Source organism: Helianthus annuus, chromosome 17 (genome assembly GCF_002127325.2).
Source record: "Helianthus annuus cultivar XRQ/B chromosome 17, HanXRQr2.0-SUNRISE, whole genome shotgun sequence".
NCBI lineage: Eukaryota > Viridiplantae > Streptophyta > Magnoliopsida > Asterales > Asteraceae > Helianthus > Helianthus annuus.
This window is the reverse complement of record NC_035449.2, coordinates 159,048,057-159,072,304: the sequence shown is the minus strand read 5'-3', so window position 1 is coordinate 159,072,304 and position 24,248 is coordinate 159,048,057. Positions and strand designations below refer to the sequence as shown.

The following is a 24,248-nucleotide window of genomic DNA, read 5'->3' as shown; positions in this document are numbered from 1 at the left end:
ACCTATTCTCTCATTGCCAGAGGGCACGGATGACTTCGTGGTATATTGTGACGCATCAATACAGGGTCTGGGTTGTGTATTGATGCAGCGGGATAAAGTTATTGCCTACGCCTCTCGTCAACTAAAGATTCATGAACGGAACTACACGACGCACGATTTAGAGCTGGGAGCTGTGGTTTTCGCGCTTAAGATATGGCGACACTACCTGTACGGTACCAGGTGCACGATTTACACCGATCACAGGAGTCTCGAGCATATTCTTAAGCAGAAGGATTTGAACATGCGTCAACGACGATGGGTTGAACTACTGAACGATTACGAATGCGCCATCAAGTACCATCTAGGCAAAGCCAATGTTGTGGCTGATGCCCTCAGTCGAAAAGACACACTACCTAAGCGCGTGCGAGCGCTACAGCTTACGATTCAGTCTAGCCTTCCAGCACAGATACGAAATGCTCAGGTAGAAGCATTGAAACCCGAAAATGTCAAAGCTGAAGCCTTACGCGGCTCACGACAACGAATGGAACAGAAGGCAGACGGCGCCTACTATGTAACGGGGCGTATTTGGGTCCCACTTTATGGCAGTCTACGCGAACTTGTGATGGATGAAGCTCACAAGTCTCGTTACTCGGTACATCCAGGGTCGGATAAAATGTACCACGACATCAGCACTACTTATTGGTGGCCTAGCATGAAGGCCCACATTGCTACTTACGTCGGCAAGTGCTTGACCTGTGCGAGAGTCAAGGTTGAATACCAGAAACCAGCTGGCCTACTTCAGCAGCCTAAGATACCGCAATGGAAATGGGAAGAAATTTCCATGGATTTCGTTACAGGCCTACCTAGATCCCAGCGTGGGAATGGTACCATATGGGTGATCGTGGATCGACTCACCAAGTCTGCACACTTCCTACCTATAAAGGAAACGGATAAGTTCTCCACTCTCGCAGACGTTTATCTTAAAGAAGTTGTTTCGAGGCACTGAGTGCCCACTTCCATCATTTCGGATCGGGATGCACGATTCACGTCAGAGCTATGGCAAGCGATGCATAAATCTTTCGGCTCACGATTAGACATGAGCACAGCATATCACCCTCAGACGGATGGGCAGTCTGAGCGAACGATTCAAACACTTGAAGACATGCTTAGGGCATGCGTTATAGACTTCGGCAACGGCTGGGAAAAACACCTCCCTTTGGTGGAGTTCTCGTATAATAATAGTTATCACACCAGCATACAAGCCGCTCCATTCGAGGCATTGTACGGACGTAAATGCCGGTCACCTCTCTGTTGGGCAGAGGTGGGGGATAGTCAGATTACGGGTCCAGAGATTGTAGTGGACGCCACAGAAAAGATAGCACAGATACGACAACGCATGGCGGCAGCACGCGACCGTCAGAAAGCCTACGCGGACAAGCGTAGAAAGCCTTTGGAATTTCAGGTCGGGGACCGGGTATTATTGAAAGTCTCACCCTGGAAGGGTGTGGTACGTTTTGGCAAAAGGGGCAAACTAAATCCGCGGTACGTCGGACCGTTCGAAATCATTGAGAAGATAGGCAAAGTAGCCTACAAGTTGAACCTACCAGCTGAACTCGGAGCAGTTCACAATGTCTTTCACGTGTCGAATCTGAAGAGGTGCCTATCAGATGAGACCCTTATCATTCCTTTCAAAGAACTCACTATCGACGAGCGGTTGCAGTTCGTCGAGGAACCAGTCGAAATCACGGACCGGGATGTGAAGGTCCTCAAAAACAAGAGAATCCCTCTTGTTCGAGTACGTTGGAACTCCAAACGTGGCCCAGAGTACACCTGGGAACGCGAAGACAGGATGACAGAAAAGTACCCCCAGTTATTCGAAACCAATACAACCACTACTGAGGCTGAAGCTACTACTTCGGAATTTCGGGACGAAATTCCAGATCAACGGGGGGAGGATGTGACACCCCAGGAAAACCAGTGAACGATTGAACTTACCTAGCTTCCTCAGTGAGTGCATACCAAATTTCGGGACGAAATTTCCAATTAGTTGGGGATAATGTGACAACTCGAACCTTAGACTTACTTTGTGTAACGATACGTGTTTACGAGAACGTTATTAATTGAATGAATACTTGATATGTTATGTTTATGTGCATTATGTGTGTATGTATGTTATGTGTTGCACGAGCTTAAATCACACACCATAACCGATCGCACAAGGCTCAACCGGTCACAAGCCCATTCGGGCCACTTCTTGAAATCGGACCAGAAGGGGCAGCCGTGATGGGCCGGCCCACTTCTCTTCAACGTGAACAAACAAACACCCTAAGGGTGTTGTTTCCCATTTGTTACACAAGAACTCTAACACACACAAAACCCTAAGATCTCCTTCTCTCTCTCTCTCTCTTGGAACCGAAGGCAGACCTCTCTCTCGAAGCCCTTGTTCTTTCGAAGCCCTCTATTATCTCGGTTAGTGTTATGTTATCAACTACATGCTAATATGTGTAACTATGTGATATTGTTAATAATTGGACTTCATGATCGGCTAGGGTTTATGCTAGTAACTTGTTTGATATGTTGTATGATATGTGTATGCATGATGACCGGATTTAAGTTGCTATCCTTGTTATTGTTCTTGTTGTAAATCGGATTGCATGATTTAAAACCGAATGGATATGTATAATCGGCTGAATGCATATGATTGTGTTAAGAAATCCGTTTGGAATGATAAAGGTTGCATAATAGTTTATGAATTTGATTATCACATGACCCGATCTTATATTCGGTACAAGATTGATTAACTGTTCTTGAATTGATGATGAATATGGTGCTATGAACATGATTGTGAATAATTGCCATTTGATCCGATTTGTGAAACTGCCAATGTGTTAGCTGAAATCACGGAAGTAAATTGTCTAAAATCATGGAAAGTTGTTAGATGCCTTGTTGCGACACGGATTGCGAGTCGGTACCTCACCATCCCGACTCGAGACCAACAACAACATCAGCCGAGACCAGCGTTGCGAGTTCCGGATTGCGACTCGGAACCAGACCACAGCAGCACGAGCCGCAACCACGGTTGCGAGTCCTGTTGCGACTCGTAACTGGACCAGGACGAGCCGAAACCACAGTTGCGACTCGAAATCTCCCGTTGCGATTCGAGACCAGTTATGCACGTACACTGTTTTGGGCCTACACTGTCACGGGCCCAATCAATTGGGCCAAATAATTGGACTTATGCAATTGACTGATTAATGTATTGGGCCATATGTATATCCGGTTGGACTGCTATAATTATTTGGACCGGGCTTTATGGGAATTTCACAACAGGTTGGGCCGGTTAGTATTGGGCTTACTTGTTTAAAAACCGTACAAGTTGTATGTATTGCTTAACTGTCAAATGTTGCCATGATTTATACGTGATTAGTAACGTGCTAGACTATGTGAAACAAACGTGCATTATCTAAGTCAAGACCTGACTTGTATTATAACCATGATAGGACGTGGTTGACCATTTACTAGCTTATCTGTACTCTTTGTGTATCTGCCGAGCAAACCAAGGTGAGTTCACACAGCCAAGGCATGGGATTCCCGGGTTGGGAATTGGGTTGGATTATTAAGGTTGAATAGATTCATTCGGATACCATTACTAGACTACCATACCATCGTCCTCGGTTGTGCAGGACACGTACGTAAAACCTATGTACACATATGCTACTCGCTATCCTCGGTTGTGAAGGATACTCGCGTAAAACCTGCGTGAACGGATATTCACTACTGCCTTGGTTGTGTCAGGCACTTACGTAAAACCTACGTAAACCCCCACGTACCCTATCCTCGGTTGAGAAGGATACTTACGTAAATCCTGCGTAAACTTGTACGTATTACTGTTCTCGGTTGAGAAGAACACTTATGGTTACGCATAGTCTAGTGGATTAATAACATGGGAAGCCCCCACCAATAGAAACCTATACTGGCCCAGTAGAGCCACTTGATACTCGTGAACTTACTATTACGCACTTACTTTCTGTGAACTCGCTCAACTAGTTTGTTGATTATTTGCCGCATGCCTTGCAGGACCTTAGGTGCTTTATGGGAGCTTGCACAAGGAGGAGCAGGTCGTTGTGGGCAATGGATTGATAAACACTTATTACGTTTCAAACAATTATACTTATGTTGAGTTTTACATAAATGCTTCCGCTACACTTACTTATGTTGGTTTTGATAAACACCTTTCGTATTGATTTTTATTACTTAATTACATGTTCAATATGATTGGTGGCTTGATCCTGGTCATGTCACGCTCTCAAGCGGTGATACTCCGCGTGTGGATTTTTGGGGGTGTGACACTGCTTCTCCATCCCACGGAGATACTCATCCTCAATATTCCTTTCTTTCAGTGCTTCTCTCTGCGCGGCGCGAATGCGCAATGAGAGGTCTGTTTAAACAACCATTTCCAAAGCCCTAACCCTTATGGGCTTGATCCTTTCCTTTCGACTTAGGGCATCGGCGACCACATTCGCCTTCCCTGGATGATACTTGATCTCACAATCGTAGTTGTTCAATAGTTCAACCCAGCGTCTTTGCCTCATGTTAAGCTCTTTTTGATTGAAAATATGTTGTAGACTCTTGTGATCTGTGTAATGTGCAGCGCGTGCCATATAAGTAGTGTCGCTAGATCTTCAATGCAAATACCACCGCGCCTAACTCCAAGTCGTGCGTGGTATAATTTTTCTCGCGGACCTTCAACTGGCGAGAAGCATATGCTATAACTTTCTGTCACTGCATCAATACGCAACCCAAACCTTGACGCGAGGCGTCACAATATACCACGAAGTCGTCCGTGGGTAGCGATAAGATCGGTGCGTCACAAAGTTTGTTCTTCAACAACTGAAACGCTTCTTCTTGTTTGTCTCCCCAATCAAACTTCTTGTCTTTCTGTGTGAGGGAGGTCAAAGGTTGAGCATTTTCGAGAAATCCTCGATGAACCTTCGATAATAACCAGCCAAACCTAAGAACTGTCGAATCTCGGTTGGCGTCTTTGGAGTCTCCCAGTTCTTTATCGCTTCGATCTTTGTGGGATCCACATGACTCCATTTCCATTAACCACAAGTCCAAGAAATTGGACTTCGCGTAACCAGAACTCGCACTTCGAGAACGTGGTATACAATTTCTCCTTTTTAAGTAGCTCCAAAATAGCTCTTAAATGTTGTTTGTGCTCATCCTTCGTCTTCGAGTAGATCAAAATGTCATTGATGAACACAATCACAAACTTGTCGAGGTACGGCTTACAAACTCTGTTCATCAAATCCATAAAAACGGCTAGCACATTTGTCAACCCAAACGGCATCACTAGAAACTCGTAATGTCCATATCGAGTTCTAAAAGCAGTCTTGGGAATACTTTCCTCTTGTATCCTTAACTGGTGATAACCTGATCGTAGATCGATCTTTGAATAGAAACTTGAACCTTGCAACTGATCGAATATGTCATCAATTCTTGGCAAAGGATATCTATTCTTGATAGTCAACTTGTTCAGTTCCCGGTAGTCGATACACATGTGGAAACTACCATCTTTCTTCTTAACAAACAAAACTGGAGCTCCCCAAGGTGAGAAGCTTGGCCTGATGAATCCCTTGTCTAACAATTCCTGAAGTTGCGTTGACAACTCGTGTATCTCCGAAGGCGCAAGTTGATAGGGTGCCTTAGCCACAGGCGCGGCGCCTGTGTGACAACTCGAGTTTCCAAGATTCCATCTTCGCATCAATTGCACGTTAATTGTTTAGTTTGCTTACACGACTTGTTTGCCTTGTAATTGTACACGTGTTTGTTATATGTTGAGACGTTTTGTGATTGTTGCATCTATATGTTTGTTGATATAACATGTAACCTGTTTGAAAAACTTAAACTATTTAAACCTGAATGAGTTCGACGAAACAGGGCGTCTCGCCATAACCCACTTCGACGAAACAGGAATCGACGAAACAGGGAGAGTTTCGTCATCTACACTCCGACGAAACGGAGTGTTTCGCCGGCCCAGTGTTACGCCGAAGCCCATTAGGGGCCCAGTACGTTACGTGTATATTTATTGCGTATTGCTGTTTCATTCGTCACACTTTTAGCAGAATTGAAAACCCTAGAACCTCTCTACCTCCCTGCGGCAGCCATCACCTCTTACCATCATCTCTTTAGGAAATTCTTGTGTTTCATCTTAACCGGTTAGTCACGTTTATCGATTCAATCTACTTGTTGCTTTATGTGTAAATAGATATTGTAATGAAACAATGACTTCTGAATGGTTTGACTATGATTAATGTTTAGATTGAGAATCATGTGATTAGGGTTTTACTATTCTTATGCAAAACGGTTGTTTAAGAACTATGTGATAGTATCTCATGAGATTGCATTCGTTTATGTTTCTGCCGATATGGCGGTTGACGTGACACTTGTGTTGAACATATCTTATCATTGAAATACATACGGGTTGCGATCTAGATTGTATAAGGTTGTTTTGTGAGTTAGGGTTCATGCTAGATGTTATATGCCATGATGAATGAGTATGATAAAATTTGTTGTATGATTGTATGATTTCCGTAGTTACACGACGTAACTGGTCTAAGGGACGAAACGCCAATATCGACGAAACGGGTGAGTTTTGCCGGGGTGGTAATATCGACGAAACGGGTGAGTTTTACCGAGGGAAATCACGACGAAACGGGTGAGTTTCGCCGAAAGTATGCACGACGAAACCAAAGGGTTTCGTTGAAGGAGTTCACGACGAAACAAGTATGTTTTGTCAACTATAAATCAGGCACAGTAACTTGGTTAACTCTGTTAGTAATTAACTAGGTTAGTGAAGACTATGTTAACTGATAAGAATAGTACAAGTAACTGGTAATTGCAAAGCATGGTTGCATGAGCTTGTATAACTGATAAATGCTATGTGTTAGTTGTTACTTGCATGTACGTGATGATCTTGCCTGTTAGTCGAACATGTGAATGTCAACTGATTCGTGTGTATGTGCAAACTATAGGCTTTGATTGAATTAATTGTGCACAAGTAATTGAGCATACCGAGCAAACCAAGGTGAGTTCACACTTTCTACAAGGCATGAGATTCCCAAGGGTTGGGAATGGGTTAATAAACTAAAACGGAACATACATATCCTCCTTGGGTAGGATATGTACGGCCATCCTCCTTGGGTAGGATGCCACTATAAATCCTGCGTATTCTCCCTGGGTAGAACTACGTACGTTCGTCATCCTTGGGGAGGACAACAACCTTAACTTACTAGACAAAACTCTATCATGAAGTCCCTCCTCTTTATATCGACTTAATCACCGAGGCTGATGGCGAGCGGGTCATTAGTTAATAGCGCTATTAGGTTTAACAAACCTCACACCGTGTCGTTCGAACGGGCGTGTACTAATGGACTATGGCAAACTGTCAGTGATGATAGACACTGATGTAAGGCACAACTTATATTTCGTTAGTAGTCGATATGGTATGGACTAGTGGTTCACAGGGGAAGCCCCCCACTGATTATGGTTATGGTTTTGGAAACAAAGGTACTGGTTAACTTGTGGTTTACGAAACAACTTATGATTACAAAACAAACTGGTAAAACTAAACAACCAACTGTGAACTCGCTCAACTTTGTTGTTGTTGACTCGTTGTTACATGCCTTGCAGATCGTTAGGTATTTCAGGAGCTTGCACGAGGAGGCGTGGACGTTGTGGGACATGGATAGTCATATGCCATGTTAAACATTTATCATACTTGAAACTTATACTTTGGTTTTAAACATTATGCTTCCGCTTACAACTTAAACAATGTTTTGTTTGGACACCAATTATATTGTGTTTGGGTTTTGCATTTATTTATATGCTATGTTCAATATGATTGGTGGCTTGATCCTGGTCAGTCACGCCTCCAAGCGGTGATACTCCGCATGTGGATTTTGGGGGTGTGACAGCCTAGAACTAAGTCAATGTGGAACTCGACTTGTCTTTGAGGTGGCAATCATGGCAAGTCTTCTGGAAAGACTTCAGGATATTCTTTTACTACTGGAATGTCTTCTATCTTTGGTTCAGCGGCCTCTTTATCAACGATTTGTGCCAAGAAGGTGACACATCCCTTTTTCAAACACTTTCAAGCCTTTAAGCAGGTAATGATCCTCAGTGGCGTATCGCGCTTCTCTCAGTGTACTACGATCGTTTCTCCATTCGCCATTGGGATGCGAATGGTCTTCTCGTGACAAACAATCTCGGCTTTGTTGCTCGATAACCAATCCATCCCTACCACCACATTGAAGCTTCCCAACTCGACTGGTAGTAGATCTAGTGTAAACTCGCGTTCTCCCAGCTCAATTACGCATCCTCTGATGACTTCATTGGTTTCAACTAGCTTTCCATTAGCCAGTTCAATCGAGTATGGAATGTCTAACTTACTAGCAGTTAACCCAAGCATATTCTTAAATTCTAACGATACAAAGCTATAGTCGGCACCAGTATCAAACAGAACATATGCAAACCGTTGGTTTATAGGGAACGTACCAGTGACAACGTTTGGATCCTGGCGCGCTTCCCTTCTTCCAATGTTGAATACCCTTCTACGAGCTTGATTCAGTTTTAGGCATTCCCTCTTAAAGTGCCCAACTTCTCCACAATTGAAACATCCTGATCCTCGACCATTCCCACTTCCATTTCCACCTTGATTGGCATTCGCTCCCCGGTTACCAGCTTGATTCCCAACATTTTCACGGTTTCCATTCCCGCCATTTCCTCCCTGTTGGCGGTTCCCGTTCCCAATTCCATGACCTCGTTGATTCCCAGGACCAACATCGGTACCAACCCAGCATGCTTCCTTTAAATGGCCAGTCTTCCCGCAAGACTCGTATTTCCTGAGTCTGCACGGGCCGGGATGATGGTACTGGCATGTATCACACTTGGGCAGAGTGCCCATGTAACCCTTCCCTTGGTTTTCGACACCGGTTTTGGCCCTGTCCGGTGTGCTCGACTCACCCTTCTTGCTCACACTGCGGGTTCCTTGCTTGAAGTTGGAAAATTTCCGTTTGTTGTCACCAGACGACTCCACATGAGTCTCCTTCTTCTTCGGTTCAGAAATTGAAAACTTGTTCAACCGAATGGCTTCTTCTGTAAGTGCCACACTTAGATTGATGGCTTTAGTAATCATTGAGGGCTTGGATGTGGTTACCATGCTCATGATCTGGGGTGCCAATCCCCAGATGAAGCGCCCAACGCGTTTAAATTCGGGCGTGACCATGTACGGCACCACATGGGACAAATCATGAAACCTCTGAACATATTCTGCAATCTTAGGACCCTCCATTTTTAGGTGCCAGAACTCAGTTCCTAGCTTCTGTATTTCAGCCCGCGAACAATACTTCTTCCTCATGAGCTCCTTCAGCTCATTCCATGTTAACGCATATGCCGCCGCTTCTCCCAAGGTTTGCACTTGCAGATTCCACCACGATAGGGCACCATCAAGAAACAGCCCTGAGATGTAGGTAACTTGTTGCTCAGGAGCACACTTGCTCATCCTTAGGACAGAATCTGTCTTTTCTGCCCACCTGACGAATGCAACAGCACCTCCAGTGCCGTTGAAATTTGCGGGCTGACAGTCAAGGAATTGTTTGTAGGTGCACCCTGCACATACGTTAGAATTTACAGATGGTATTAGTGGATGTGCTAGAAATATCCAAATGTATCGTAATATGTCTCAAGCGACTTGGACAATACCATTGGGTGGATTGTTGTTGTTGTTGTTGTTGTTGTTGTTGTTTGAATTATTCCTGCTTGTTTCTGCTTGGGAGGCCGCATACTGTGCTATAGCTGCGGCAATTATCCCCTGGAGTTCCGCCTCAGTAGTAGGCATGCGTGCGTCTCGTCGTGGAGGCATCTTCTAAAAGATGATCATATTGGTCAGGTCATAGTAAGTATAATAAATATGCATATATAGTAACATCCATCAACCACATAACATCCCATGCTATAATATAAAACAAATAATTCAATAAAGCATGTAGTGAGAACGTTGCCATTGAGCTTTCATTAATCACGACCGCAATCTAGTTTTACAGTACATATACATCCAAAATAAGATCATAGGGTTACATCACCCTCAAAATACAAGTAAGTCTACACATATCATATACAAAAGTGTGGTCTTCCAAAAGTCTTCATATGCTAGCCCAATTGCGACTTTCTCACCAAAATGATCTATCTGCATCAAACCAAAAATATCTATGCTGATGGCGGAGGAGGAGGAGGAGGAAGAAAGAGAAAAGCAACCGGCGCATGTGCACCCAATCCTCCTCTAGGGCATGAATGACGCGCAGTAAATAGGCAATCTGCTGCTCAGATGTAAGGAAATGAACATCCGAATCAGGGAAAACGGAAGGGGAGTGTGCGGTGCGGCAAAAGGAGTCTGACAATGATATGGAGGACGTGGTGTCCTCTCTAACTCCTGAATGCGACGACTAAGTGCATCCTGCTGTAACTGAAGGGAGATGAGTATGTCCTCTGTCGTGTACCCCACATGAAAAGGGTGGTACGGGTCTGATAACGGCATAACATTGAGCGAAGCCCACAGAAACGGCTCGCCCGAAGGTATAAAAGATGGTGTAGTATCAGGGAACTGGGACATGAATGGAACAGATGACGATATAGGTGGAACAAAAACAGGTGGCTACCTCGATGAGCCCTCCCCAGGACGAGGTGGCGGAATGTCCTGGAGGAATGTGATGGGAAGGTCGGTGCGATGAACATCAGAGATGTGTGGGTGGTAAAATGGAACATCAATAGGTGCGGAAATAGGTGCTACGGGAGGAGTGACGGGTAGTACAAAAGGTGGGTAGTCATCATCATCCTCGATCCACCCGTTACGGGTGTCAGCATAACGAGGATTAATGTGAGTGGCAAACGGTGCATGGTCAGCATGCACAGGGGCTGAAACAGGTACTACCGGTGCAATAATGGGTGCATCAATAGCAGAAACATCAGAAACCGATGGTAAAACGACGGGCGCAACAATGACGGGTGGTGTTATGTCTGGTATAGCGACGTGATCAGGCTTAGGTAAAGTGTCTGGAAAATGTGCAACAGCTGGGGCATCAATGGGGTCATGAGCAACGACCGGCTCCAGACCAACTGGAGCAGGCTCATCAGGTAAAACCTCGACCTCCGGATCTGGGTCAACGTCGAGGGGAACGAGGGGCGCAACAAACATCGCCATGTCTGAGTTGGAGTCAGAGGAATAGAGTTGTACGCCCTGGGCGTGTAGTGAAGCAGACGCTACAGACTCGAAAGAATAAGGACCAAACGGATCAAAAGGAGCCTCCTCAATGGGAGCCTCGACTGGAACAACAGGATCAGCAATGTGCACATCAGCAGGAATCTCAGCCAGGGGAACGACAGGGTCGACAACGGGATCATCAGCAAGAGGGACATCGGCATCCATGAGGGCCACACCATCCTGGTCACCCTCTAGGGGACCCTCTAGGAACAAATCGATGTCATCATCAGCGAACTCATCAGGTGGCAGATCCTCGAGAGGAACTGCGGCGAACGGTAGAGGAGCAGGGACCTGAATAAGAGGTAGGTCCTCGCCGAAAGGGCCATCAGCAATAGGAATATCATCCCCAAAATCAGGAAGAGCAAACGGCTGAAAATCATCCTCATCTGTGCCAGTAGTGTCTGAAGTGTAAACCTCTCCCTCGGATGGTATCTCATCGTCTGATACGACCGCCATGGGGTCCAATGTGTCTGATACTCCCGTGTCGGAAGAAGAAACCATAATGTCTGTAACACAACCACACACAAGCACATATATCAACATATAATCAAGTAAACATGTAAGTCACAATAATGCAAGCAAGTAATCCTCCTAGTCTCCCCAGACTATCCCTCCCAGCCTCTCAGACTGAACTCCCTAGCCTCTCAGACTAACTCCCTGGTCTCTAAGACCAACCTCCCAGTGTCTAAGACTAAACCTCCCCAATCTCTAAGATTGAAACCCTCAGTCTCTAAGACTGAACCTCCCTAGCCTCGAAGGCTAAACTCCCTCAGTCTCTAAGACTGAAATACAAATTTTGAAAAGTGAATTTGTGCCTTTTTGTTTGTCAAAATGTCTGTACTCTGGATCTGGACGTTTAGTGTATGCAATGTAAAAATGTTTTCGTGAGAGCCCTAGTTCGCTATGATCGAGGCTCTGATACCAAGCTGTCATACCCTGGCTTTTGCGGAAGCATGGATTATCTTGGTGTGCCTTCTTAATACCATAGCAACAAATCATAACAATGCTATATGATAAAACACAAGATGTTCATCCATTCATTAAGTTAAAACAAAATACCACAATGACATTGTTTGAAAATGTTGATACATAAAGTAAGTTACAACCATGACATGATTAACAGAGTTCACAATGACTCATCAAAAGCACGTAATTAAAAACCCAAGTTTAGAATTGTGCATCCCGTCGAGGAAAGGGATCCACCTCCTAAACTCGACGACTCGGATGACATCTTTATTCACTACGCAGCCCTGACACAACGCATACTCCTCCAGATCCACTAATTTCCTGAAATACATGTAATTTGAAAAATCAACAAAAGTTGAGCGAGTTCATGTGTATGTAAATGTGTAAAACCTTTAAAAAATATGTCTGTAAGTATAAAAATCCCTGGTATGTAGCAATTAAGGAAAAACTGATCACCAATGGTTTGCAAAGCCAATGGTATGTGTGAACTGGTGCAGGAAGACTCAAACCTAGCAAATTTGTCTCCGGTATGAAGACATAGTCACCACTATGGGTCGCCCCGGCCTCACAGGTGTGGGCTCGCTACACCCAAATAGATCTATCACTCATGTCCCTTGGTCCTACAATGAGGATTAATGGCCTTAAGTGTCATGCCCACCACTCACATGATCGCGTAGTAAAAACCCTCCCTAAGCTAACCATACCATGTAAATAAATGTCTGTAATAATTGTAGCATGTATTTCACCCCCGAAGTATAAAACTGAAAACTGTAAGAGAAAGGGGGACATGGACTCACAGAAGTGCGTCTCCTGTATCGTAACGTCAATCTCAACCTTGATCAGCTACCCGGCGACCCACAACGTACTAATGTCTATTAGACGAACGGGCCATGCCTTGCCTTAGGGTTTAATGTTTTGAGTTGCGTTACTTTGATATTATACCCAGTTTGTGACTTCTTGTTAAAATAATAATAATTACTTTAACTTAGATTCTGTTTTTAAGGAATAATAGTTAGGCAACTATTTCGTATCCACACTTCTCAAGTATTTTATATGTGTATTTGTTAGTGCATTATGTCTATTGACTTCGTTTTGTATCATGTAATAGAATAGGATAGGATAGGATATCCAGTGCATGAGGTTCGAGAAACGAAAGTTGGTGGATTAGCAAGTAGGTCCGCTTATATGGACATTGTCCATAAAAGCGAAACACAAGCTAATAGGTCCGCTCATATGGACGACCATATAAGTGAACCTACCACTACTATATATAGTGCACATATTGTTCATTTGGTAACTTCTGAAACTTGTAACGAAGTGCTGCCAAATTGCTTTCAGGTTGTAAACGTTGTTATATAAATCAAAGAAAGCATTATAATTAGTTTGAGCGTCCGTTTCATTGATTCCGCCTTTGAATCGGATAAACAATTCTTCTGATTGACTCATTTGGGGTCAACAAAGATCCTACAAGTGGTATCAGAGCACAGGAGGAAGAGTTTAGCTCAATTGAATCAGTTTTCAGTCTTCTACACCTTGTTTTTCGATCTGGAGAAATTTCCATGGTTAAAATCGGCCAAATTTTTCACAGAATGTGTATTAGTGGATAATATCAAACCCTTGAAAGTTTCATATCAAAATTCAACCTAAAAATGGTCGAAATAACCTTCGGATGTGGGTCCGCTTATTCGGACAGTAGATAGGTTCGCTCGAAAGTCACATAGGTCCGCTTTTATGACCATATAGGTTCGCTTAAGTGTCACAATATTTGAGTAGATCCGCTTCAGAGGTTCGCTTATTGGGTCACATTCTGAGTAGTTCCGTTCGAAAAAGCTAGATCCGCTTGAACGAACAAGCTCGTTCCGCTCGAACGGACAGTTGGTTTCGCTCTAGATCCGCTCGAACGGACATCAAGTAGATCCGCTCGAACGTACATTTTAGGTTCGCTTATCCATACATTGAGCAGCTTCGCTTATTCAGACACAAGCAGTTCCGCTTATTCGGTCCAATAGGAGATCCGCTTATTTGGTCCAGTAGGAGATCCGCTTGTTAGTCCAATAGGAGTTCCGTTTATCTGTCCAACCAGATTTCGCTCATTTGTCATTAGCTAGTTTCGCTTATACAGATAACTTGGGTTTTGCTCATACGTTCGATCTGATTTCGCCCGTGTATCATATTTTGTTCGAAAGAGAAGTTTATCGTGTTGAGATCATTTCGTGTCGATCAAGTGTCATTCAGTTTCAGTTTATTTGATATTGATTGTACTGATTGTTTGTGTTTGTTTGATTCTTTCAGGTTTGAAGATTTAAGTGAGAGATTCAAGAAACATTTTAAAGATGTCGGATTTTGGCGAAGAGTTTTACAACACGTTTTATAACGCGTTTACTTCAGAAGATACACCAATTACTCCAAAGAATGCTACTAAAGTGATATCAGAAAGTTTGAGTTACGATAACGTGTACGGAAATCACCAGAGACCACCAAAGCTCATGAATATCGAAGATTATCATTGGTGGTATGAAAGATTTGAAAATTGGGTGCAAGCTTATGCGTATGATAGCTGGATTTGTTTGACTTTGGGATATGTAAAACCAAGAAATGAAAGACGTGAATTGATCACACTGAAAGATTTCACAGCTGATGATAAGAGAGAACATTCAGCAGAATTGAGAATGAAAACTCTACTTCAACAATCTATCAGAGAGGATATTTTCTCACTGCTTCAGTATGGTGAAACATCTAAGTCAATTTGGGAAGCATTAAAATTGAAAGCTGAAGGAGGGAAAGATATCAAGAAAAACAAAATATCGTTGTTGAAAAAAGAGTTTGACATGTTTAGTTGCATGAAGAATGAAACAGTTCGTCAAATGATTGAACGATTTTGTCATATAAAGATTGAGCTGGAAAGATTTGAAATTAACAAAGAGAGAGAAGAAATGGTAGATAAACTTGTTGAAGCTTTACCACATGAAGATGATTGGAAAACATATGTGATTGTGTTGAAAAATGATGCTAATTTTAATAAACTGACATTAGATCAATTGATAGAAAAAATAGAGGGGCATGATCTGTTGATTCAAAAACAAAACAAGATGTCAAGTTCTAACTATCAACAAAATGTTGGTTTGTACTATCGAAGAGGATTGTTACAAAACAATGAGTCTCCAAGGATCAAAACGGGTTTTACGGCAGAAAAGACCAATGAGTCACCAAAGAATACATCTTCAAGTTATGATCCGGGATATCATGCATCATCTGCATCTGGATCGTCAAATTCAAATTCCAACCTTGATTGGAAGAATTCTCCATTGCTGAACAATGAATTTGCTCAACAACATATGAGCTTTTTAGCTTCCATTCTGGTATCTTACGAAGGTTTAATTGCAGGAAAGATCGGAAATCCTAACATGACAAAAGAGGATTACGATCAGGTGGATCCAGAAGAAATGGAACTCATGGATATCCGCTGGTGCATGGCAAGTGTCATTCGAAGAGCTCAACGATTCTTGGAGATCACTGGCAGAAGATGTTTGGAAGGACCTGAAATGAAGATGGGTTTTGACAAAAACAAAGTTACTTGTTTCAAGTGTAAAGAAAAAGGTCACTTCAGGAGAGAATGTCCAAACAACAGAGCTAATGAAAGTGTAAATCCGTTCAATGATGATTATTACAAGAAGGCTATCTATCACAAGAACAAGGAACAGTCAACCAGAAAGCAAATTGTTGGAGGATCATCCAAAGAAAAGAGAGCTGCTTTGTCATTTTGTGATCAAAATGTGGATAGTATGGATGATGATTATGAAAGATCTGTACAATCTATAGTTCAAAGTTATGATTGGGAAAAAAGTTTGAAAGAGTCAGAAGGGCCCAATTTCATAATCTATGATGATGAGGGTTATGATTGGAGCCAACATGATGAAGAGGTTGTCGAAGTGGAAGCTAAAGCAATGACTGCTGAAGTAACACTTACTCGTGAAGAAAGACATGCACGTCTCAGATTGGATGATGTATATGATGCTTACAAAGAAGCAACACGAGCAGGCAGGTGGAGCAAAGAAAAAGAATGTTATGTTGATCCTCAAGGAAACCCGACGGTTGATCCGAAGACGGTTGATCTTGATGCATTAGTTGCTGCTATACCTACTGTGAGTGTTTGGTGCAAAGGCCTTAGGGAGATTCCAAGGTACAAAGAGCAGGTTGAAGAAGGCATTCGGAAGGTGATATTTTCTAGTCTGGAGAAAAAGAAGAAGAAGACAGTTGAAGAAATTATGACTGACAGTGAGAAGATGGTAAATGAAGTGAAGAAGGTTGAAGAGAAAGTCGAGGAAGTTGTTGAAAAGAAATTGCAAGTGGCTGAAGAAGATAAGACTCAGAAAGCAGAGGAAACCACAGTGCCAGTCATTGAGGTAATTATGCAAACTGATACTTCTGATAAAATTGATGATGAAGCTGAAAAACAATGCAAGAAGTGCATGCAAACGTGCAATGCTTGTATTGAGAGAGATGAAAAATTCAACAACAGAGACATTGAATTTACTAAAAAAGAAAAAAAAATTCAAAGAAAAATGTCATGAGATGATTGAATCTGAAAAGTTTTTGAAACAAGAAAATGAAAAATTGAAACAGAAATGTGATGATCTTGAAACAGAAAACAAGGTATGAAAAGAAAAGTGTTCAGCTGTTTGCAACGAATGTGTTCCAAAAGACATCAAAATTCAAGAGTTGCAAAAAGAATATGATGTAATGAAATTGTCATATGATACTGTAAAAGAAGCATATGAAACTTTAAAAAGTAAAGTCAAAAGTCTAGATGATAGATTGTGTGCTTGTCAAAGAAACACTAAATTTCTTGAAGCTAGATTTGAAGATAAACAAAGAGTGTTAAACCAATATATTGATGATGTTGCTAAGCTTAAACAAGAATTGGCACACAAAGAAAAGTTGGTCAATAAATTGCAAAGCTATCATTCATCTTCATATATTCTGGAACGGATTTTCAACATCACACCCGATGAGAAAGAGTCTGAAAAGAACAAAAAGGGAATAGGGTCTGAATACCATCAAGTTCCACCACCGTTGGAGAATAATTATACATTCTATGATGGCGAAAAACTGGAAAAAGTAATCAACATGGTTGATCAGTTACCCGATAACATCGATGTGACTTACACCAAATCTGATGATATCAGTGATTCAGGGGTGGTAGGTAAGGTTGTTGAAAGTGTTTTCAAAGAAGAGTCGGTTGATACAGGTAAAACTGAATCACAAGATGAAAATGAAGGAAATTTTCATGATGGATATCTGAAAAACACAAAATCCGAGAAAAATTTGAATGATGATTCAAAGGGATTGGTTTATACCATGATTGGATCAGACAAATTATTTTTGGATGTTGTATTCTCGATTCAGAATGTGATTTCAGAAAAGGTTGATCAAGTTTTCAAAATGGTTGAGATTGAAAAATCTGAAATTTCAAAGTTTGTTGGTAAAGATCACAAAACTTTTTATAACAAACCGGGTGGCAAAAAGAAGAACATGAAGGCTGGGTTGGGCTATAAAAGGAAACAAAATTGGAAGAAAAATGTGACGCCAAATTATCAAGAAAAAATGAGTTTTGTTCAAGGAGACAGTTTGGCAAAAGAAAAAGAACTTAAATTTGGACGACAGTCTAATTCTGAGGTTGATGAACAAAAGAGAAAGCAACAACCACAGGTCAAAGATGTGTCCATGAGAACATGTTTCAAATGTGATCAAAAAGGACATCTTGCACGCAAGTGTCCAAATCCAAAACCTGTGGATGTTGATCAAAAGAAGATTGATGCTGAGAAACAAAAATCTGAGAATGTGAGACAAAGGTCAACCAAACTTGATTCGAAACAAACTTGGAGGTATAACACAAACAAGTTTGCTTCAAATCAAAATTGGAAATCAAATCTTACCAGGTTCGATTCAAGACAGACCTGGAATTCTCACATACCCAGATTCAGAACAACACAGAGTTGGAAAACTTCAGTTGATATGACAAAACCTCAACAGTTTTGGAAATCACAAGTTGTTGTTCAAAATCAAAGTGATAAAAAAGATAAACATTTTTACAAAAGAGGTACTCCAAAAGGTCAGACATGGTCTGTTAAGAAACATGTTGATTTGGTAAAAGATGAGAAAGGTGAAGTTAAAATTGAGAAAGTTTTTGTGAAAAATGATAAAGAATTTCCAGCATTGACTGAATATTGTGTTGAAATGCCTGAGGTCCAACATACCTGGGCTAAATTGTTCAAGTAATTGAGTTAGTTCAATGTGCAGGTGCTCAAGAATTCTGAAGATTGTAAGTTTGGAAATTGGAGCAGCCTGGCACACCAAGAGGAGGAGAAGGCTGCTGGACCCTGTGTTGGTTGAAACAGGGAGATTATATGTTTTTCTGTACATATATAAACAATATTTTCAAGAACTCTAAAAATTGTTAAAGTTGAAAAACCAAAAATATGTTTGTGTTTACTTTCTGTCAAAAATAGAAAATTACAAAAATTTTATGTTGATTGAATACGACGAGGCTGAACAAACATGATTACATTCATCAGACTGAAAAACGGTTTTCAAACTGTAAAAATCAATGTATTGTAAATCATGGGGGTAATTACTGATTTTAGTGTAATTCGGTACATGAGAAGCAGAATATGGATGGCGAGACAAAGCTATCAGCATCGTGTGACAAATTTCTTTTAATGGTTTTGCATTTTAGGGGGAGAAAAATTGTCAGAAAATACAAAAACATTAGAAAATTTGAAAAAGCCAAAAACATGATAAAATTCAAAATTTGAGTTTTGCGTAAAAAGAGTGTCACACCCCAACCGATGGCGGAAACATCGGGATGAGACGAAGTGTGTAAAGATTGCTAGAGACGTCATAACACTATGTGACAATATTTAATTAAATTCAAATTTCATTTCAAAACTAAATGTCATACAATATTCAAAAGGAAATAACAACATTGTTTCAACAAATAACATAACAACAAAAGATAGATAAATTTAGGTGTGTATCTAGCCACCCTAAACTTGTTTCATCAATCATCCATAGTTCAATAATCAACCTGCAACATGTATTAAAATAGAGTTTCAATGCAAAAGCAAAGAGCGAGTATGCAAGTTTGTTTACATAGCATTATAGAATAAAAAACTCATATCCAACATGAACATAATAAAATAGTTTCAACCATGCTAGTTTACGCAGTCCAAGTGATAGCCCAAGTTTCCAATGCATTAAAGTACCTAACCCAAAGTTTCACGGGAGGTTAATATGTCTCCTCCTAACAATACCCCAAAGACTAACGGGGAGGTGCATTACCCCTATAGCGCTACCATTGTTAAGGCGGAACTACACACAAGGATTAAACGTTCACAAAGCACAAAATAGTCTCAAGTTTCACAAGTTTCATGTTTCATGTTTAAAAGGATAGAGCATGTTTCAAATTAGTTTCAAGTGTCACGTGCGTTTAATATAGAATACATGTTGCACCCAAAGTGTTTAAAAGTAAAATGGGTTCGAGTATACTCACGTTGGTTGCATTTGCGATTACTTGTAAGTAACACACGAGTAAGATTGGGAAATCCAAAAGAACGAACGAGAGCGGATTAACCTAAGTATGAAATACCACATGAGAGGTGATTACTACATATTTAAATAAATATCCCAATCTCTATATTAGTCATTTATGTATTTAACTCGTTATTAAAGTTATAAAATAGTGTAAAGTAAATACCGAAAATAAAAGGATTAAAATAAAATTGGATTGTTATTTGATTTATATACTAACTAGTTGTCATCATCTTCTCCATTATAATAATAATAAAACATAAACGTGTGTAACTGCTTCTTTGAAATAAAACCCATAATTTGTAGTAAACTTTACAATTTCAAGGATCTAGAATATATTAACCTTTTATCATCTTCCTCATTTGAAATTTTGGACTCAACAGAATCCAAAACAAAATTTGAAAACATCAAAAACCATTGTTACTTATGTTGGTTTAATTATACCACAGTTCATTATACGAAATTTAATAAGAAGTTGAATCAAAGTAAAGGGAGGAAAATAGGAACGAGGTATACCGAACAAGATGACCGATTCTCGTTGCGATGTGCGTAGGTCTCCGACGAGTTCCGTCGAGGATTTCGGTGTCGACTTTGAGTTAACAAAACCAAAGCGATTACCACCAACTGTTAGTGTTTTTGGTTATTAATATGCTTCAACAGTTTACATAAAACAAACACGATAATAGATTGAATCGAAAAAAAAAATGAAAAGAATATATATACCGAAATGGTTCGGGCTACACTCCGTTGCGAGTTCTGATTCCGGCCACGTATTCCGGCGCTACAGGTTATCGTCTTCATTAATTAATCGCGAAACAAAAAGGTTCTAGTGCGGTTCAGACGGCTCCGGTGACTAGGAAAGATTCCGGTGATGTGATATAAGAGACAGGGAGACGAGAGGGTGGTATTGAGATGCGTGGGATTGTCGAGATGGATGAATCAGGGTTTGTTTCAAGAAGATAAAGAAGGTAAAGCTCAGAGTCTTGTTTGTGTGTGTGTTTTGGATTGAAAGGAAGTTGAAAGGTTTAGACAAGAAGCAGTAAAAAGGAAGATGGGAGGGAACAGAAGCGGGTATCGACTGATCAAAATGAATGGGGATTAGGGTTGGATAACTTTTTATAATTAGGTTTGGTTAGTGTGTAATTAATAGGGTTGGTTGGGAAAAATAGAGTCAAAAAAACTGGACTCATATGTGGGCTGCTCGAGTTGGGCAGCGAGCCTTTATCAGCCGCACATTTCCCCCACATGAGCCACTTTATGTTGGATTCTAGGCATTTAAAATAGGTGTATTATATAAAATGTTAGGATAAGGTTAGGAAATTTCCTAAGCATAAGATTATGGTTCACATATGTGGTAATAAAATAAAAGGATTCAAAGTTGAATCCAGCCATGCTTTGGCTGTGTAAGGTGATCGGCCACAAGGCCATTTTTTTTTATCTTCCTTTTTTTTCTAGGTAATTCTAGTCCTTTGGTTTAGTATAATGGGTGAAATAATGTATAGTTTTCATATAAGATATGATATTAGGTAGTAAACTTTTATTGAAATCAAATAAAACGTAGGCTATGTATTGTGACATGTAAATCAAGTATTGGTATGTTTAAAGTGTATAACAAAACTCGTTGTTACGATTGTTTGTACACGAATTATGCATGTGTATACGAGAATAACGGAAACAGAAGCGAACAACGAATACGATACAGATGTATGTTTCAAAAAAATAGGTATACGAATAATTTTCTAATTAAAGTAAGTTTCAAAAAGCGAGGCGTTACAGTCTCCCCTTCTTTAGGAAATTTCGTCCCGAAATTTATTCAAGAGAAAGACTTGAAATTTTTGAAATGTAAAAAGTATGAAATTTTGATGGACAACAATTTAGGTTTGCAAAAGGGGTAAAATGATTTGAGTCACCAAACAATATTGAAATGTGTAGGTAAAGCGGGTTTAAACAAGTTTGAACGTCTTAAATTGGATATGTATTAAAATGTGTCGTATTAGGAAGGGGAATCTTGTATAAAACGGTTTGTATTTTGACGGAAGTGGCGTAGTTTGTATAGAAGTTTATAGAATAGCAATGTGGTCTTAAAAATAAGGGGGTAGGTTAGGGTTCGAACGTTTAAACAGACTTGATTTTGAACGAGGTTCGTATAAAAGAAAAAAAAGAATGACGGAGAATAATAGGAGTATAAAAGTGAATGATTGACTATTAATGAACGAATGCAAGTATAAGAATGACATAGGTATGGTTAGACGAAGTAGTGTGTTAAAGAATGAAATCCCGTCGCGGATAATCGGATATAATGCGTTCGTGAGTTATTTAAAGTTTGAATTAGGTCCAAAAGGTCTACTAAACACTGAATCACTCATGACACGCTTTCACGAAAGTTTGGTAACATGGTGAAAACACTTATATATAGGAAGTACCAGCGGCGTATCCACCATGTTACGTCTGTTTCGTACTCGGTGTCATGATACGTTCCGGGTTTTACCATACGCAGTAGTACACTCTATGATTCTCATACGCCCATTACTATAATCCCGTGTGCACCCGCGATTATATCAATCGTCGCCTGATCCGCATAGCTTGTACTAGTTGCGTATGAATTACGGTATACATAAATCTTGAAAATAAGATCGCATGTGAATAAAAAAAATGTAACATATAAGTATGTTTGCGTTCCAAATAGTATAAGACCAACGGAAGCGAATCCCTCGGGTTTCGCTCGCGTATAGGCGCGGAAGTATAAATTTTGAGTAAAAAGCATGAGCATAGTATAAGTTCAAACATGATCACGCACATGAGCATAAACACAAAACGCATGTCAGGGGTATGAGTAAAAGTATACGCATAACGTGTACAAAAAAAAAGGTATAAATGTGAGTATAAACATGAGTATAAGTATAAACACAAAGCGTATGAGTATGAATACGAGTATAAGTGTGAACATATGATGTATGAGCATAGATATGAACGTGAATATAGGTGTAAAACATGAAGGTTTAAGTATGAATAAAATATATATGTTCGAATATAAGCGTAACAAAGTTGTACAAGTGTAAATGAAGACATAAAATGTATGAACGTGAATATGAATGTAGTACAAACGCGAATGTAAGTACAACGTAAATGTATAATTGTGAGTGTATGTATAAACGTAAAACATATGAATTTTTGAATCGTGAGTATAACATACATGTGTAAGTGTGAACATGTGAAGGCATAAAATGCATAAACATGGATGTAGGAAATACTGATTTTGTTTATAGTATAAATCGAAATACACAAGTTTATGTGCGTAAAAGATTAAAACCTTGAGTATGAAAGAAAAAGGAAACGAGTGACACGCGCGAGATTGCTGTGAGACATAGACTAAAACGGGTAAAATGATATGCATATATAGTTGTTTACGCAAAACGTGAAGTTAAAATAGATTGAGTTGTCGTCGGATGTAGAATCTAGTTTGTGCATGTAAGGATGTATAAAATAGCTATTGGTTACGTGAAACGTACTTTGTAAAAGAATGGAAATACTACTACGGTTTTATAAGAGTTTACATAAGTTGATAATTTGTTGGTTCTTATGAAGTTTCCTTGCCCACGTGTTTTGAATTTAATTGGCTTATCGAGTGCGGTTTTGAAAAATTCTAGGGATTAACAAGTCCGCATCGTTTTAAGTAACTTTGTATTAGAAAATTTTGAAGTTTACAAGATTCTTGTGAAAAAGTTAATCCTTAGAAAAAGGAATTTGGTATATGAACTTAGTGATCGTGAAAGGTGTCCTTAATAAAATGTTTTCTTTTTTTTGTTGATCTTGGAAAGAGTTTTGATAAACGATCGGATAATATTTGTAGTATTTTGTATGAAAAGTTGGTTTGATTATCAATTGAAAAATAACAATCTTTTGTATAATATGATGCAAGACGAGTGCGTTTTAGTAATTACGTGGAATACGAAATTTTGTGGGCAATGAATTTATTAAACCTACTAAGTTGGTGAGTAGCATTTCGTAAAGTTTTGAATGTCGAGAAATAAGCGTGTTTACGGAAGAATTACGAATTTTGTGTGTGAGCTATATGAAAATAGATTTAAGATAAGAAGTTCGTTTATATAATCAATGCATTTTGGTATAATTAGAGATTTGACTAATGATAAGCGATTTAGATATAAACATGATCGTGTTTACATAATATAGTCTATTAAAAGGAAGTATCGTTAACGATCACCTAGGTAAGGGAATCACCCCTAATCCATTGGCGAGGTCGTTGTAAGATAAGAAAAAGAAGTGAAGTTAATCGTCAAGGTAAGGAAATCACTCCTATCTTGTTGATATATCTCCACTTGTAGTAGCAAAAAAAAAAATGTAAATAAAATTACGAGAAATTATGCATGCTAATGAT

The 24,248-nt window shown here is 40.1% G+C and overlaps 1 protein-coding gene across 1 annotated transcript; it reads right to left on the bottom strand.

The window, feature by feature from the left end:
• Window positions 1–10,690: 10,690 nt before the first annotated feature.
• On the bottom strand, window positions 10,691–11,797 carry LOC110925081 (pollen-specific leucine-rich repeat extensin-like protein 3). Its single transcript, XM_022169049.1, has one exon. The coding sequence runs from the start codon at window positions 11,795–11,797 to the stop codon at window positions 10,691–10,693; it is 1,107 nt and encodes a 368-aa protein (XP_022024741.1).
• Between the last annotated feature and the right edge of the window lie 12,451 nt (window positions 11,798–24,248).

Coding starts and splice junctions, on each gene's coding strand:
- LOC110925081 (XM_022169049.1), bottom strand. CDS start 11,797: ATGGTTTCTTCTTCCGACACGGGAGTATCAGACACATTGGACCCCATG.